The 12,876-nt window shown below is 34.4% G+C and overlaps 1 protein-coding gene across 2 annotated transcripts in view; it reads left to right on the forward strand.

Moving 5' to 3' along the window:
- LOC141835861 (protein OPAQUE1) overlaps positions 1–12,876 on the forward strand; it is an 87,175-nt gene that overhangs the window by 34,640 nt on the left and 39,659 nt on the right. For both annotated transcript variants that reach the window (XM_074723249.1, XM_074723248.1), the window contains 3 exons: positions 859–1,064; positions 3,800–3,919; positions 8,775–8,873. In XM_074723249.1, the coding sequence (XP_074579350.1) occupies positions 859–1,064; positions 3,800–3,919; positions 8,775–8,873 (425 nt within the window). The remainder of the gene's footprint in view (positions 1–858; positions 1,065–3,799; positions 3,920–8,774; positions 8,874–12,876) is intronic.

Raw genomic sequence — 12,876 nt, forward strand, 5'->3', positions numbered from 1 at the left:
TAACTGAAGTGTTGTGAAAAAATTGGCTTTTCAAAAAGCTAATTATTATTCTTTTTCAAGGTGCAAGGAATATTTATGAACTTGTTTGTAGCGTTGTGGTAGTCACTAGTAAAGAGAATAGTCAATCGATGTTGCGGATATAATTTTAAATTTCTATCGGATAGATGTGAATTCAGGGTTTAAAATCTCGTGCCGAGCCGGTCGAAACGGCCGAAATTTTTCGTTCCGCCCGCCGACCGGCACCGGCACGGCCCGGCACAGCCCATCCCAGCTGCCAGAGTCGCGCGACTCCGGCGGCCTCGCCGGAGGAGTCGCGCGACACCTCCGGCGCGGCGGAGGGGTCGCGATCTCGCGATCTCGCCCGCGCGTGCCGAGATCGGGGAAAAGCTGGGGTCGGCGACGCCGCCGGAGGCTCCGCCCGGGGCCGGCGACGCCGCCGGAGGCTCCGCCCGGGGCCGGCGACTCCGACGGAGGCGCCGCCCGGGGCCGGCGATGCCGCCGGAGCCCCGCGACATTCCGCGCAGCCGCCCGCGGTGCGTCGCGAACTCGCGATCTGTTTTTTTTTTTTTTAACTTAGGTATTAATTGAAGTTTGATAATCAATTCCTAGCTATAGTTCAAAATTATAATGTGGGGTAATTTAAATAGGCTTTATTGTGAATTAATGTGATAACATCCGTTCCACTTTTTGGTTATATATTTTTTCTACTTTATTCTCTTGGACTGTAATTCTTTATATATACTGATCAATTCCCTTATGTGCATAACATAATTCTACTGAGATATTGAACTATCTCAAGTTATATAATAATATCCTGGAAACATAAATGACATTATGACATTTCTTTGTTTTTCTTAGGATGTTTGGCCAGAAAAATTTTTGCATGTAGAAGAGAATTGGAAGCAGCTGTTTTTATTCAGAAAAATGTTCGGAGATGGCTATTACGCCGTGCCTTCATGTATGTTCATTCAGCTGTTGTAGCACTCCAATCTAGTATTCGTGGTTTCCTGGGTCAGCAGAAATATATGTACATCAAGGAGCACAAAGCTGCCATTCACATCCAGGTTTTTTTTCTCATGTTTCTGATTTCTTTCATAATAATTGCTCTGGCATAGCTGTAGTTAGTTTTTTAGCTTTATCTATATTTACTAATTAATTGAAGAGCAGCCTTGGCGCAACGGTAAAGTGTCTGCCGTGTGGCCTGGTGGTCACGGATTCGAGTCGTGAAAACAAACTCTTGCAATGCACGATAAGGCTGCGTACAATAAATTTATGCACCAGGCTGCCTTTTATATTTACTAATTAATTGTGATTTTACCTTCTTTTCCTGTAAGGTTCTTCTTACAATAGTTATTTTCATCTGTGCTGTCTATTTGATTATGGGGATCTATCTAACAAGGAACAAGCTTGTGCTAATTTCAAAGCGAGTTTATCCTCATCAACAAGCAAAATAAATATGACAAAATAATTTTTCATCAACTATATAATCGGGAGTCAATTAAGTTCACTCTTGTCTATTTTGCTTAAGCTTTGATCATGAATTGCTTATGTTAATAATTTACTAATACGATATAGGTTTAGTTAGCCCCTGTTGCCCCTTTTGAAATGGATCATCCGTTGATTGATTTTTGATTATATGTTCAATCAATCATTTGTGTGAACTTTTAAATGGTTCAATAAACTGTATACATATGATGCTTAGTGGATACATTCCATATTTATCAGTTTTTTTTTCTGCTATTGATTGTGAAGGAGAACCTGTGGTGCTATCTTAATTTTAACAAGGAGCTTTTTTGATTTGCAAATTAAGTGTGTGTATTGCATATTTGCATGGTTATATGGCTAGGTTGGCTCAATTGTCTTAGTGAGGACTCTTGCTGACAATTATCTACTATGAATGTTGGGCCAAGCCCACAAAGGTTGGATAGTTGTAAGTTTCTGTGTTTTAAGGAATTAGCCATCATGATCCTGGGGCGAAACTCACATAGGTTTGTAAATCACTTTAAATACTAAACAGTTACCCAAGAGGATTGTGGGGCTAAGCCCCCACAATTAGATAATTCTAATTCTTCATACATAATCATCCAGGATGATCATTGGGTTAAGTACACACTGGTTAGATACTTGTGAATGCCAGTGTGAAAAATTAAGTTTACTGCTGGAGAGACCACCTTGGTTGAATGTTTGAATGGTTGGTCAAGTTCACATATTTCAACAATTATCTAAAATTTTAGGCTCTATAAACCATTAGATTAAGGTTGTTTGCAAGTTCTCTCAATGTTTATCTGCTCAATCATTTGCCTAAGCCTATACAAGAATGATAATTTCTAAATGTTCAAGTTCTAACAATTATCCACAAGTTATCATTAAGCAATGCCCATACAGAAGAAGCTGTAATAATAATTTTAGTTTTCAAGGCCAAGTGTATGCAAATTATTGTCTAATGGGTTAAACCATGCCCATATCCAACTAAAGGTTCAATATTTGTCGTAATTTCATATGTCATCCCAAATTTAATCAAATCCACAAGCTAACTTCACTTGAGGTCGTATGATATGTTGCTTTTGATATTTTATTTGAAGAAAGTAAGTTAATTTCTTGCAGTACTGAGGGATCCAGATATGTCATATTCATGTAATTTGATCAAATCTTGTGATATTTTATTGTAATTGTTGTATTTATCATTCCTCTTATATTTAGCAATCTTCCAAGTTTCTTTGTCAAAGGTTCTCTGTCCTTTTGAAAAGAGTTTACATTGTGTGCTTGCATTCTTCAGAAGTTTTGGGCCTATGATCTTATTTCAATGGTAAATTCGAGTAAGGTCACTCACATTATTTTGCAAATCTTATATATTTGGAAAATATTAATTTTTAACGCCATACAAACTATTGAAATTCATTCTGATGAAAGTCAAGAATGACATCAAAGTGCTACCATGAGGCTGATAGAGTGAGTAGTTTCAAAGTTTTAAAGATGTTAAGGGCATAGAATAACATTCTCAAATATTGAGGATTAGAAGGAGAAATTGGTGGTGATGGTGGAATGTTTGTCACACAAATTCTCTACCTGCCCCTCATAAAGAGGGTTTAGAAAGGGAAAAAGTCTGACCCATACATTCAGAAGCTGACACTAACCAAGTTTAACCAAGAGTCTAGCAGTATCATAAGTATGTTCACCAGACCTATAAGACTCTAACATGATACTAATAGAAAAAAAAGAATCCCCCTTCAGGGGCTAAAACTATTATCTCTCACATTTAGAAATGCATTGTGTATGACATGGTGGTTAGTGCAAAAGTCTCCATTCTTGATCTGTGTTTTTTAAAGTAATGTGGCAAGCCACAAGGCTTTGTAGCTCCAAATTATCTCATTGCTTCATTTTTATCGTATTAGTCACAGGTAAGACACTTGCATTATTCACCTTAAGATATCATGTTGCATTGGAGTCTATTAGATGACTTTTTGGTTTTATAGAGACCTCAACGATGTTGAACAAGGAAAGACAAACATTTCAACTCTTCCTTTCTTTAAATTAAATGAGTAAAATCCCCTCAAGGTTCATTTCATTCTTCCTGAAATAATTTTCCAGTTTTGAAAATTGTATTTGTTTTTGTATTGTTCAAAGTGATTATTAAGTGAAACTTTTTTACTGGTTCTTTAAACTAATTTATTTGCTTCATATCTGGTGGTCAAAACCTATCTTACATGTGGTGGCACCATTCTTCTTTTTCTCCTGGTTTTCTGGTGCTTGTTTATCTTGCATCTGTGAGAGAGCTGATATCATTCAACATCCTACATAGGCATGGTGGAGAATGCTGAAGAAACACATTAATTTTCAGAAATATAGATGTGCCGTTGTTTGTATTCAAGGTGCTTGGAGATGTAAACTTGCCAAAAGGGAGCTTCGGAAATTGAAATTGGTAAGTACTCTTAATTTCGCTTCCACTTCACTTTTGACTTATTAGTTATAAAATGTATTCTGTGTTGCTTCTATAGGTACTTATATTATATACTCAATATTGATGGACAAACCAAGATGACATTCAAATAATTTTCAAGAAATACAGGGTAGGTAGAAATGAAATGCTATAGTGATTGTCAGTTTATAAAAGTGAAAGCCAAACCTAAATCTAAAGCACATCTCTCCTACTATGGAGAACTAGACTCCAAGCGAATTATATCATTCTTAGTTTTTGTCTGCAAGCATAAGGAATAATAGAATAACCAAATTTATTTAGTATGAGTTCTTCATTATCTTTTCTTAATTGTCTTGAGCGAGAAATTCCTGCACTTTCTTTCTGATTTAGGTTCCTTAAGGAATTGGTACTTAACCGTATCCTTCCACCTCCCCCCTTCCCCTTCCCACCACCACCACAGCATACATACACAATTCGATGAAGAAGAAAATGTTGTGATTTATCACAGTGCAAGAATGATGTTTGCATCTCTATAAAATTGAAAAAAAAATACTTGTGACAGTCAACATACAACAAATATCTCCCAATTTGCAATTGTATTTTAGCTTACGTGGTGTATCAACACATTTGTACAATAATCATTATTGCGATTCTTTTTTTAGTGTCAATATGAGTTTTTTATGCACCCAACAGAGCTCTCAGTTTGTGCTTAAAAAATGACAATGAAACCAAATCAATATGCTCATAATTTTTTAGCTTAAAGGTGACTAGTGGTACTGGTGGGCACATACTTGTGGACACTATATTTTTAGGATTGTTTTAAATAATTTTATCAATTCACTAAAGAGAGATGTGCATTTTTAATTTGCCCTTATATTGATTTAACTTATTATTTTTCCTTTTTGTGCTCATAATAGTGTGGCAATTGTAAGTGAGCGTCAAGGTTAATAGAATGTGGAATGTTTCTTAATGATGGCGACTAGTTAGTTGACTTTTTAGAAGTCTAGGATCATTGAAGGGTCTCTTTAGGAATCCTGATTAAAGGATCATATGGTCTCAGGAGATAGTTTACTAAATGAGTAACAATTTTAGTGAAAGGAGGGATGGGGTATTTTATTATGGGTTTTTTAGTTTATATTTTTTTTGTCTCAATAGAGGAATCAGCTAGTGAAGTGGGGATTCTTCTAGTGATAAGCTTGACTTTCTCTACATCCCTATATTTTTTTTACTTGAAGTTTAAGATGAAGCAAGTCATTAAGTGATGCTTCTGAAAGTGTATCCTTGGAGTCATTCGCAGGGGATAGGTGACAGTTTGAAGAGCTTCGGTTTCCTTTTCAATGACAGTTTGATGAGCTTCTTTACTATTTGTGACTTGTTTATGTCATATATACGAGAAAGATCATGCAACCATAGCCCACCATGGGAAAAACATCACACCATCTCTTATCAACAAGGAGTCTATTTGGATAAGGAATTAAATATATTTTTGCTAAAAGGAATGGTTGGTCTACCACGCCAGTTTATGCATACTCGACTAAGCTTTTGGTATGAGTTGGATCCTAGCATCGGTCTTAATGGAAATAATGTTTATGCATTTCCCAGTGTCTATAAGAATTTTGCATGTTTTAGTATTTACATATGTGTGTGTACACACACACACACACACACACACACATTATATGTATGTGTGAAAAGTGTTGGTTCTCTTTCATATTTCATCCAATGTGAGTAGAGCTAAGTATTTGATTAGAGTATATCTCTTATGTTTTTTTTCTTCATTTTTTCAATTTTTTGTCAACAATATAGGTGGTTTAGGTTACTTCTAAATCTCGGTTTATCTTGTATTTGGATTATAGGATCTTTGCAATTAACATCTATTTCTCTCACATAAGTAATAACACTTATAAAATAAAATAGAACATAAATTAAGGCCAATGGATATATATTTTGTTTTTTTAATTATATATAATAACAAGTAAGCTTAAACATAGAGACTATCCTTGTGGTGATATGTTTTGTTATTGTTATGTTTACCTAAAATGTGATGAATGTGGTTATTTTTGAAAAATAATGATATTATGTAGGATTGTTTTTGAGAAAACTAATTAAATATAACAAAATTTTAAATTTACAAATTAAGAAAAAGTTCATTATTGAAATTGTGACAAGGTTTGAATCTTAATTAATTGATGAAAATTCTTTACTCATGTAATTTTGCAACTTGGTTTTATATTGGATTTGTATAAACATTATATTAGATCTAGACTCTATTTTTAGTTTCATTTTACAAGTGGAATGAATTTATTCTAGACACATCAATTGATGGGTCCCACGCCTTATTAATTCTCTCTTTCTTCATCATGGATTGACTTCTCTTCTTTTTGATTTTTTAATGAGGTTGGATCGTCTACAAGGAGGCTTACTCTCTCTTAAAATTGATAGGATTGAGATTCTTCCCTTGTGATCAAGGCGACAGGTGCTAGGTTTTAACATCTATGAGAAGACAATGTTAGTGGACGATGTTAAGGTGCCAATTTGGCGATGAACAATGGAGTAGATGAAAGGGTTGCCTCCACCGTGAATAGGAATTAGAGCAAGGGGGAAGTGGTTGACAAGTTCTTGACACTAAAGTCACCAACAAGATTGATGGTTAGAGAGAAAGATAAGAAACAAATCAATTTGCATGGGAAGGAGAAAACACACTTGTGGGAGATGGTGGCTTAGTCTTTCTATAAGTAGGGAAGAGAATGCTGAGAAGACCACCTCACCCTCTAGTGATGGTGCTATAGGAGGTGGTTGTTAGATCTAGTTGGTCGAGGACATGTTTATTGGGTTGCAAGCCATTTGGCTAATTTATAGTTGAGCCAACAAAGCTTGTATCATGATAACAATATAGGAATTGTGCATGAGAAGTAAGCAAGAAGAGTAGAATGATAGAGGCAAAGACTTACTTCAGTGGATCTTATTTGCTAATTGAGAAGGCCAAACCCTTTCTCTTGTGTGGAAGGCTTGTGTGGGTGAGTTGCAAGTAGATTTTCCTTTACGATAGTATGCAGGGGTTTTGCTTGATACCACAATACTACCAATAGGAGCATGGGTTATTGGATGGATAGTAGGTGTATGGTATGGTAGAGGTATAGAAATATTGAACATACCTTAGTGGTTGTTGAATACGGTTTGTGGTTTGTGTGTGTGAGAGAGGGATGTGCAAGAAGGGTTTAGGATGAATTGTTGCAAGGGAAGGTGATTCAAGATTCAAAATCTCGAGCCTTGTCGAAGTTTTGGTCTTTGACTAGAACGATAATGTTTTTGTATCATGCCGATGTTATGATGCATGGAGTTGGTGACGGATTAGAGGTTAGAGAGAAAGGAGATGAAGCAGAGGAAGGAGACATGTCTTATGCTGAGTGATATTAAGTTTAGATAATTTACTGAAAGAATATGTTTTCATTGTTTCGCCCGATACGGTATGAGATTTCATACCATGAGGTGATGTATTGATCATCAAATTAGGAATTTGGGTTTGATACCTATTTATGTAGCGGAGAAATACACAATCTCACATGGAGAAATAAACAATCATTTACAATGAAAACCCAGAGGAATATTATTAAATTGATTCACACCTCATATGATGGTTTAGGGGTTTTGTTTCTTATAGATAGCAAAGGATTTGTTCTCCTAAAAGTTCTGCTCGTTAATTAATTTGTAAAAAGATGATTAATTTCTAAATAACTTGCCGTAATAAAATTTACATTCCCTACTTTCCTTTGGTTACTTCAAATAAAAACTTTAATTTTTTTTAAATGTATAAAATCAAAAGCTTCTAGTTCGTACTTTATAAATTTATCCTATGTTTGCAGTGACACTTGTTAAAATAATCTAGCATCTAAATGACCAACTAAGGATGGCGTTTGATGCTTATGGATTGTCTGAAGTAGGATCCCTGAATCTTGTCGTGAAACTCATGTATGTTGTTTTATGCTTGTGTTTGAAGTCTTATCTATACATGGTGTGGGGTAATTATGAGTCCTTCATCGGGTAATGTCTGATGATATTCTTAAGGGGTTAACACTCATTGATTGTCCATTATCAATTTTTTCTCCTTTTATTAATTCTTTAGATTTTTTATCAATAGATCTTTGAAAATTTTCTACATTTACTCTAGCTTTCATTAATTTAAGATTGTTCTATATTAGTGTTACTTTTTTTTAATCTTTCCCTACACCTTGCATCTTAAATTTACATTGAGCTAGGTCAAAATCATGGAAAAAATATTACCATCTCACTTTTCTTTCAAAACTATCAATTTAAATTTACATTTAGCTACAAGTTACTTTTCACAGTGTTATGGGAACAAAGTCCTTACTGGAAGTATTCTTGTCTTGCTTTTGTTCAAACCACAATTTCATTGTACATTGATGACATGATTTAGTTTTAACTAGTATCAACCGTTTTCTTTCTTAACACTCCATTTCTTAGATTGAATTATGATTCTGAATTTTTCTTTACAAACCTGGAGAAATAAATCTAGATAAATGGACTCCCTCTATCATTTATTATGTTAACTTTGCAGATTCAGATTTAGGGAAAGTTAAATTTAATGTTTTAAACTGTGTGGTTTTGAAACATGTTCTGTATGATGAGCTAAATTATGTTGCCTACTCGTACATTTTACTACATTTGTTTGCATATTTATTTCTTTTATATGTTGCCACATGATGTTGCCTACTTTTATGTTTTTACTTTAAATGGGAACCTTTTACCTTATCTTATACATGCTGTTGTGATATCCAGCAGTTTGTTCCATGTTCATCTTGACTGTTTTGCTTATTTTCTTTTCATCTCCAATTTTAAGGCTGCTAATGAAGCTGGTGCATTACGAGAAGCAAAGAGTAAGCTTGAAAATAAATTGGAAGATCTCATGTGGCGTTTGGTTTTAGAAAAGAAGTTGCGGGTAATTCAACAATTTTCTATTTCTGAACTTATATTTTGTAGTTCATTTCTCTGAGCAAAATTCCATGACATTCAATATTCTGTTGTTTACACAAACTAGATTTGAAAGTGATTGATTTTGTTTGACACCATTTGTTCATGAAACACTATAGATGTATTTTTAGCCAGCTACCGCAGAACTAATTCTTATTTTAATGTTGCTCTATCATCTATAGATCTTGATTAACCTATGAACTTGAATTCTTGTATATGTCAAGACCGAATAGTAGTTCTAAATATATGTTTTTATTTGTCAATGTATCATATAGGGGAACTGAGAGAAGATTTTTCAAGGAAAATTTTGCTAGCAATTTATATTAATACAATCATTTTTTGGAAATGTTACATTTTTCACCATTGATACCCTTGCCATTCCTCCCCAGGTATAGCATGCTTTTGTACATTATCAGCTTGCTACAAATATATTACTCTTAGTAATTCATGGTTTTGACTAAATAGATACACTATGAGAGGAAGGAGAAATCTGCAAGGTGAATTTTCCATACTGAATGACATTTCTAGAGACATTCTGTTTGAGATTGACATTCATGTTCTTGTAACAAAAACTTGATCAGAAGGAATGTGTTTTATGTAATACTACTTAATGCTCGAGCTCTTATTGATTTTCATGCTCTTGATGAAATTTCCATACCTTCCTAATTGACAAACTCCATGAATCTATCTGTTGTAGCATGATTAAGGACCATGCGCCTCGGCCAGTACTCTCATGAGACCATAATTTTATTTATTTGTGGGATAATTCATTATAATTTGTCTTCTTATTTGCATTTTCTCTTGACAAAGAACTTAATTCTACCGAATTGTTATCGCCCTAGTGTTGTTCTTTGCAATAAGGAAAAGTCATCGTCTTGTGGCCTTCATGTAATTAAGCATTGAATTCATCATTTGGCTTTTTTTTTATCATAATATTCTGTGGTCTTCATGGATCTTTGCATTGACTTCATCTGCTTCTTTATTCGTCTCTTCCAATGAGTGAAGCAATGCTTCCAAGTTCGCGAGTGAACCTGTGAAGTTAGCAAGTTAAATAAACTAATATTTAGATCCTTTTTTCTCTCAGTAACAGTTGGTGGCAAAATATAAAGGCTTTTGAGGGAGTAATTATGGGATTGCTTGGGGTAATAAAAATGCAATTGCGTAATTTGTTAGTCACTACAATATTACCTCATTTGACTATTACTTTTTCTTCAAAATTGGTCCAACTACTCTAATTTTGTGCAACTTGTAACCTGATGTACCATATTTATGGTAACATTTGTGGTTCACTGATGGGTTGATTTTGCTGCATCTCCACAATCTAAATGCTAGGGACGAGTTATTTTCCTATCTTTCCTTTACCAATTGGATTAGTCATTGGTGTTCTTCACTAAACTGATTAAGTCAAGATTCTTGGATTTTCTATATTCCACCATTCCCTTCAACGCTTTCTCAAATAATACTTTTACCTTTTTTTTTTAATAATTATCATGTCATGTTAACTTATTTTTTTGTTAACACTTTTTGGATAAAGGCAATTGTTAGTAGCATACTTGTTAGAACCAGTATCAGAATCGAGATCTGATAGTCCAATAATCTAAGTATTTGTTGCATGAGATTGGTATAATTAGTGAAATCAAAATAGTGGAAAAAAATGAAAGAAAAAAGATATAATAATATATTTCTTATATGCGATCGGATGTTCTAAGATGATGAGAATGTCTATGACATATTATTATGTATCCTATTATTAATAATTCAATATACAAATATTGTTTTATGGATTAATATAGTGTTAGCAAATAATAGAAATAGATTCTAACCAATGATAAAATTATATATTTTTTATTGATTACTCAATAAAACTATATTGTTAATATATATATATATATATATATATATATTAAGAGAAGTTTTATTATGGTTTATTATTCAGGTCCCTAACTATATTCTATTGGTTTTTAGTTGAAGAGCACTTTTAGGATTATTGTATCAAGAATTTATTACTTTTTCTCTTGACCCATAATAGCATTTCTCAATTGACAATAACCTCATTCGACCGATAGGGAGTAAGAGGAAGATGTATAAGGTATCAAGTCTAACAATTGATGGCAAAGTTGAATGAGTGATCTATTGTGGTGAATCTCGAGATGTGGTGGGGCTTCAATTTAAGAGGGTGCAAAACTTTTTCCCTTGTGTAGATTCTCTAGGAAGGTCTTCTTAATTTGACCAAATTTTAACTCGACTTCTCTCAATTTAATTAAATTTTATTGAACTCAAATTAATTTTCAAATATAATATAACTAATTTCTAACTAACTTTGAATCTCTAGTTTTCATTTTTCCTCAATCTTTGTGGGATGCCAGATTTTTTGAAAAAAATTGTTGTTAATAAAGTCAGGTCAACCATTACAAATGCTTATCTATTTGGGTGAATTTAGTACGTTATAAGTGTAAAGCTTACTAACCTAATTTTCTTTGTCTTTAGCTCTTTCCACTATTAATGCCGTTGTTTATCACTATTTTTTTTCACTGCACTAGTTCCTCCACGCCATGACCACATCCCTTAGGAAGACACTTACAACCATATTTGTGCTACAATCCAACCTCCTATTAGCTACATTGTCGCTCAAAGCTATGCCACCCCATCAATCACCTAGATGGGGAATACATCTTTGCTAGAGAAGGCAATCACTTAACTCTCTCTCCGTTGGCCCCGCGTGATTCATGCAGTGCTTTCTTATCCACACGACAAAGATGAACAAACCCAATTGGATCTCGAACTTGGTTTTGACTTAACAATTTCGATCAGAGTTATTACATAAAGACAAGAGAAAAAAACTTGATAAAAAAAATACGAAGGGAGGAGTTACTATAAGGGGGTAAGAGAGAAAACTTTTGAGTTGTAGAGGGAATCTACTTCAAGACATGGATTTGGTTTAAGGAATCCTAAAACTAGATGAGGAGGTTTCGCCATCACTACTATGCTCCAACCACTTGACAATTTTAGATCATATCAACTTGCATCATTTTGACACAAACACATTTTCATTTTATTAAAAAAAATTGTTTGTTTATTTACTTGGTAAATTTAATTTTTTGTAACTAGAACACCTATTCTAAACACTTGAAGGAGTTTGTCTTGGGTTATGATGAAATTGAGGAGGGTCTTGAAAGTGGTCGTAGAGTGCTCATGTGCATTTTAGGAGCTCGTAGAGTGGTTTTTGGAGCTCATTAATTGGTCATGTGCTTCCTAGGATCTTATAAGGTGGCCGCATGTGTTTAATAAACTTGCAACAATTGAACAAAGTCTTAGAATCTCACATTTTGTTTTGGATAAGTAAAAGTTGTATACCATGTATCAAAATGTACAAAATGAGGCTATAGGGTTTACTCATGTTTGATTAAGTTTCAGATTTGAGTAGACGCATAAAGACTTGTATATATAAAGTTGCACACTCCTGTATATCCTCTCAACATCTAATTGCCCCGCATCAAGAAAACTATGATTACGTACCCTCCATACAATATTGTATCACTGATGACAAGGCCAAGTGATGGGCCTTTGTCAACGTCTTGTTCCCATGTTAGTGCTAGCCAAAAACTCTAAGTGTTCGGCGATATAAAGACATCTTCGAGCGCATATGGAGTCAGCCTTGAATCCTCCACCATAACTCTGCATTAGGGGGGCACTAGAATCTCACAATTTCCTAGTTCTCCTCAAATGAAATCGCTATCGACCTAGACTGAAGTTGTTGTTGCTAGAAGTCCTATGGAAGTCACTTTTTTTTTATGCAGAAGCTTTCCCACGACTTCACACGTTTTGCTAAGTTGCCACCATATTCACATGGTGTCGTTGGGTGAGGTTCCATCATTTTGAGCCTTTTCTACATGTTAGTTGGTCATTTGAATAAGAAAGTTTGCCTATTCCTATCAACGTGAACCAAATTTTAATCCTTGCTTTATACGCAA

The sequence above is a fragment of the Curcuma longa genome, chromosome 10 (genome assembly GCF_044706935.1).
Source record: "Curcuma longa cultivar G26 ecotype Majalengka, Jawa Barat chromosome 10, ITB_CL_G26_1.1, whole genome shotgun sequence".
Classification (NCBI taxonomy): Eukaryota; Viridiplantae; Streptophyta; class Magnoliopsida; order Zingiberales; family Zingiberaceae; genus Curcuma; species Curcuma longa.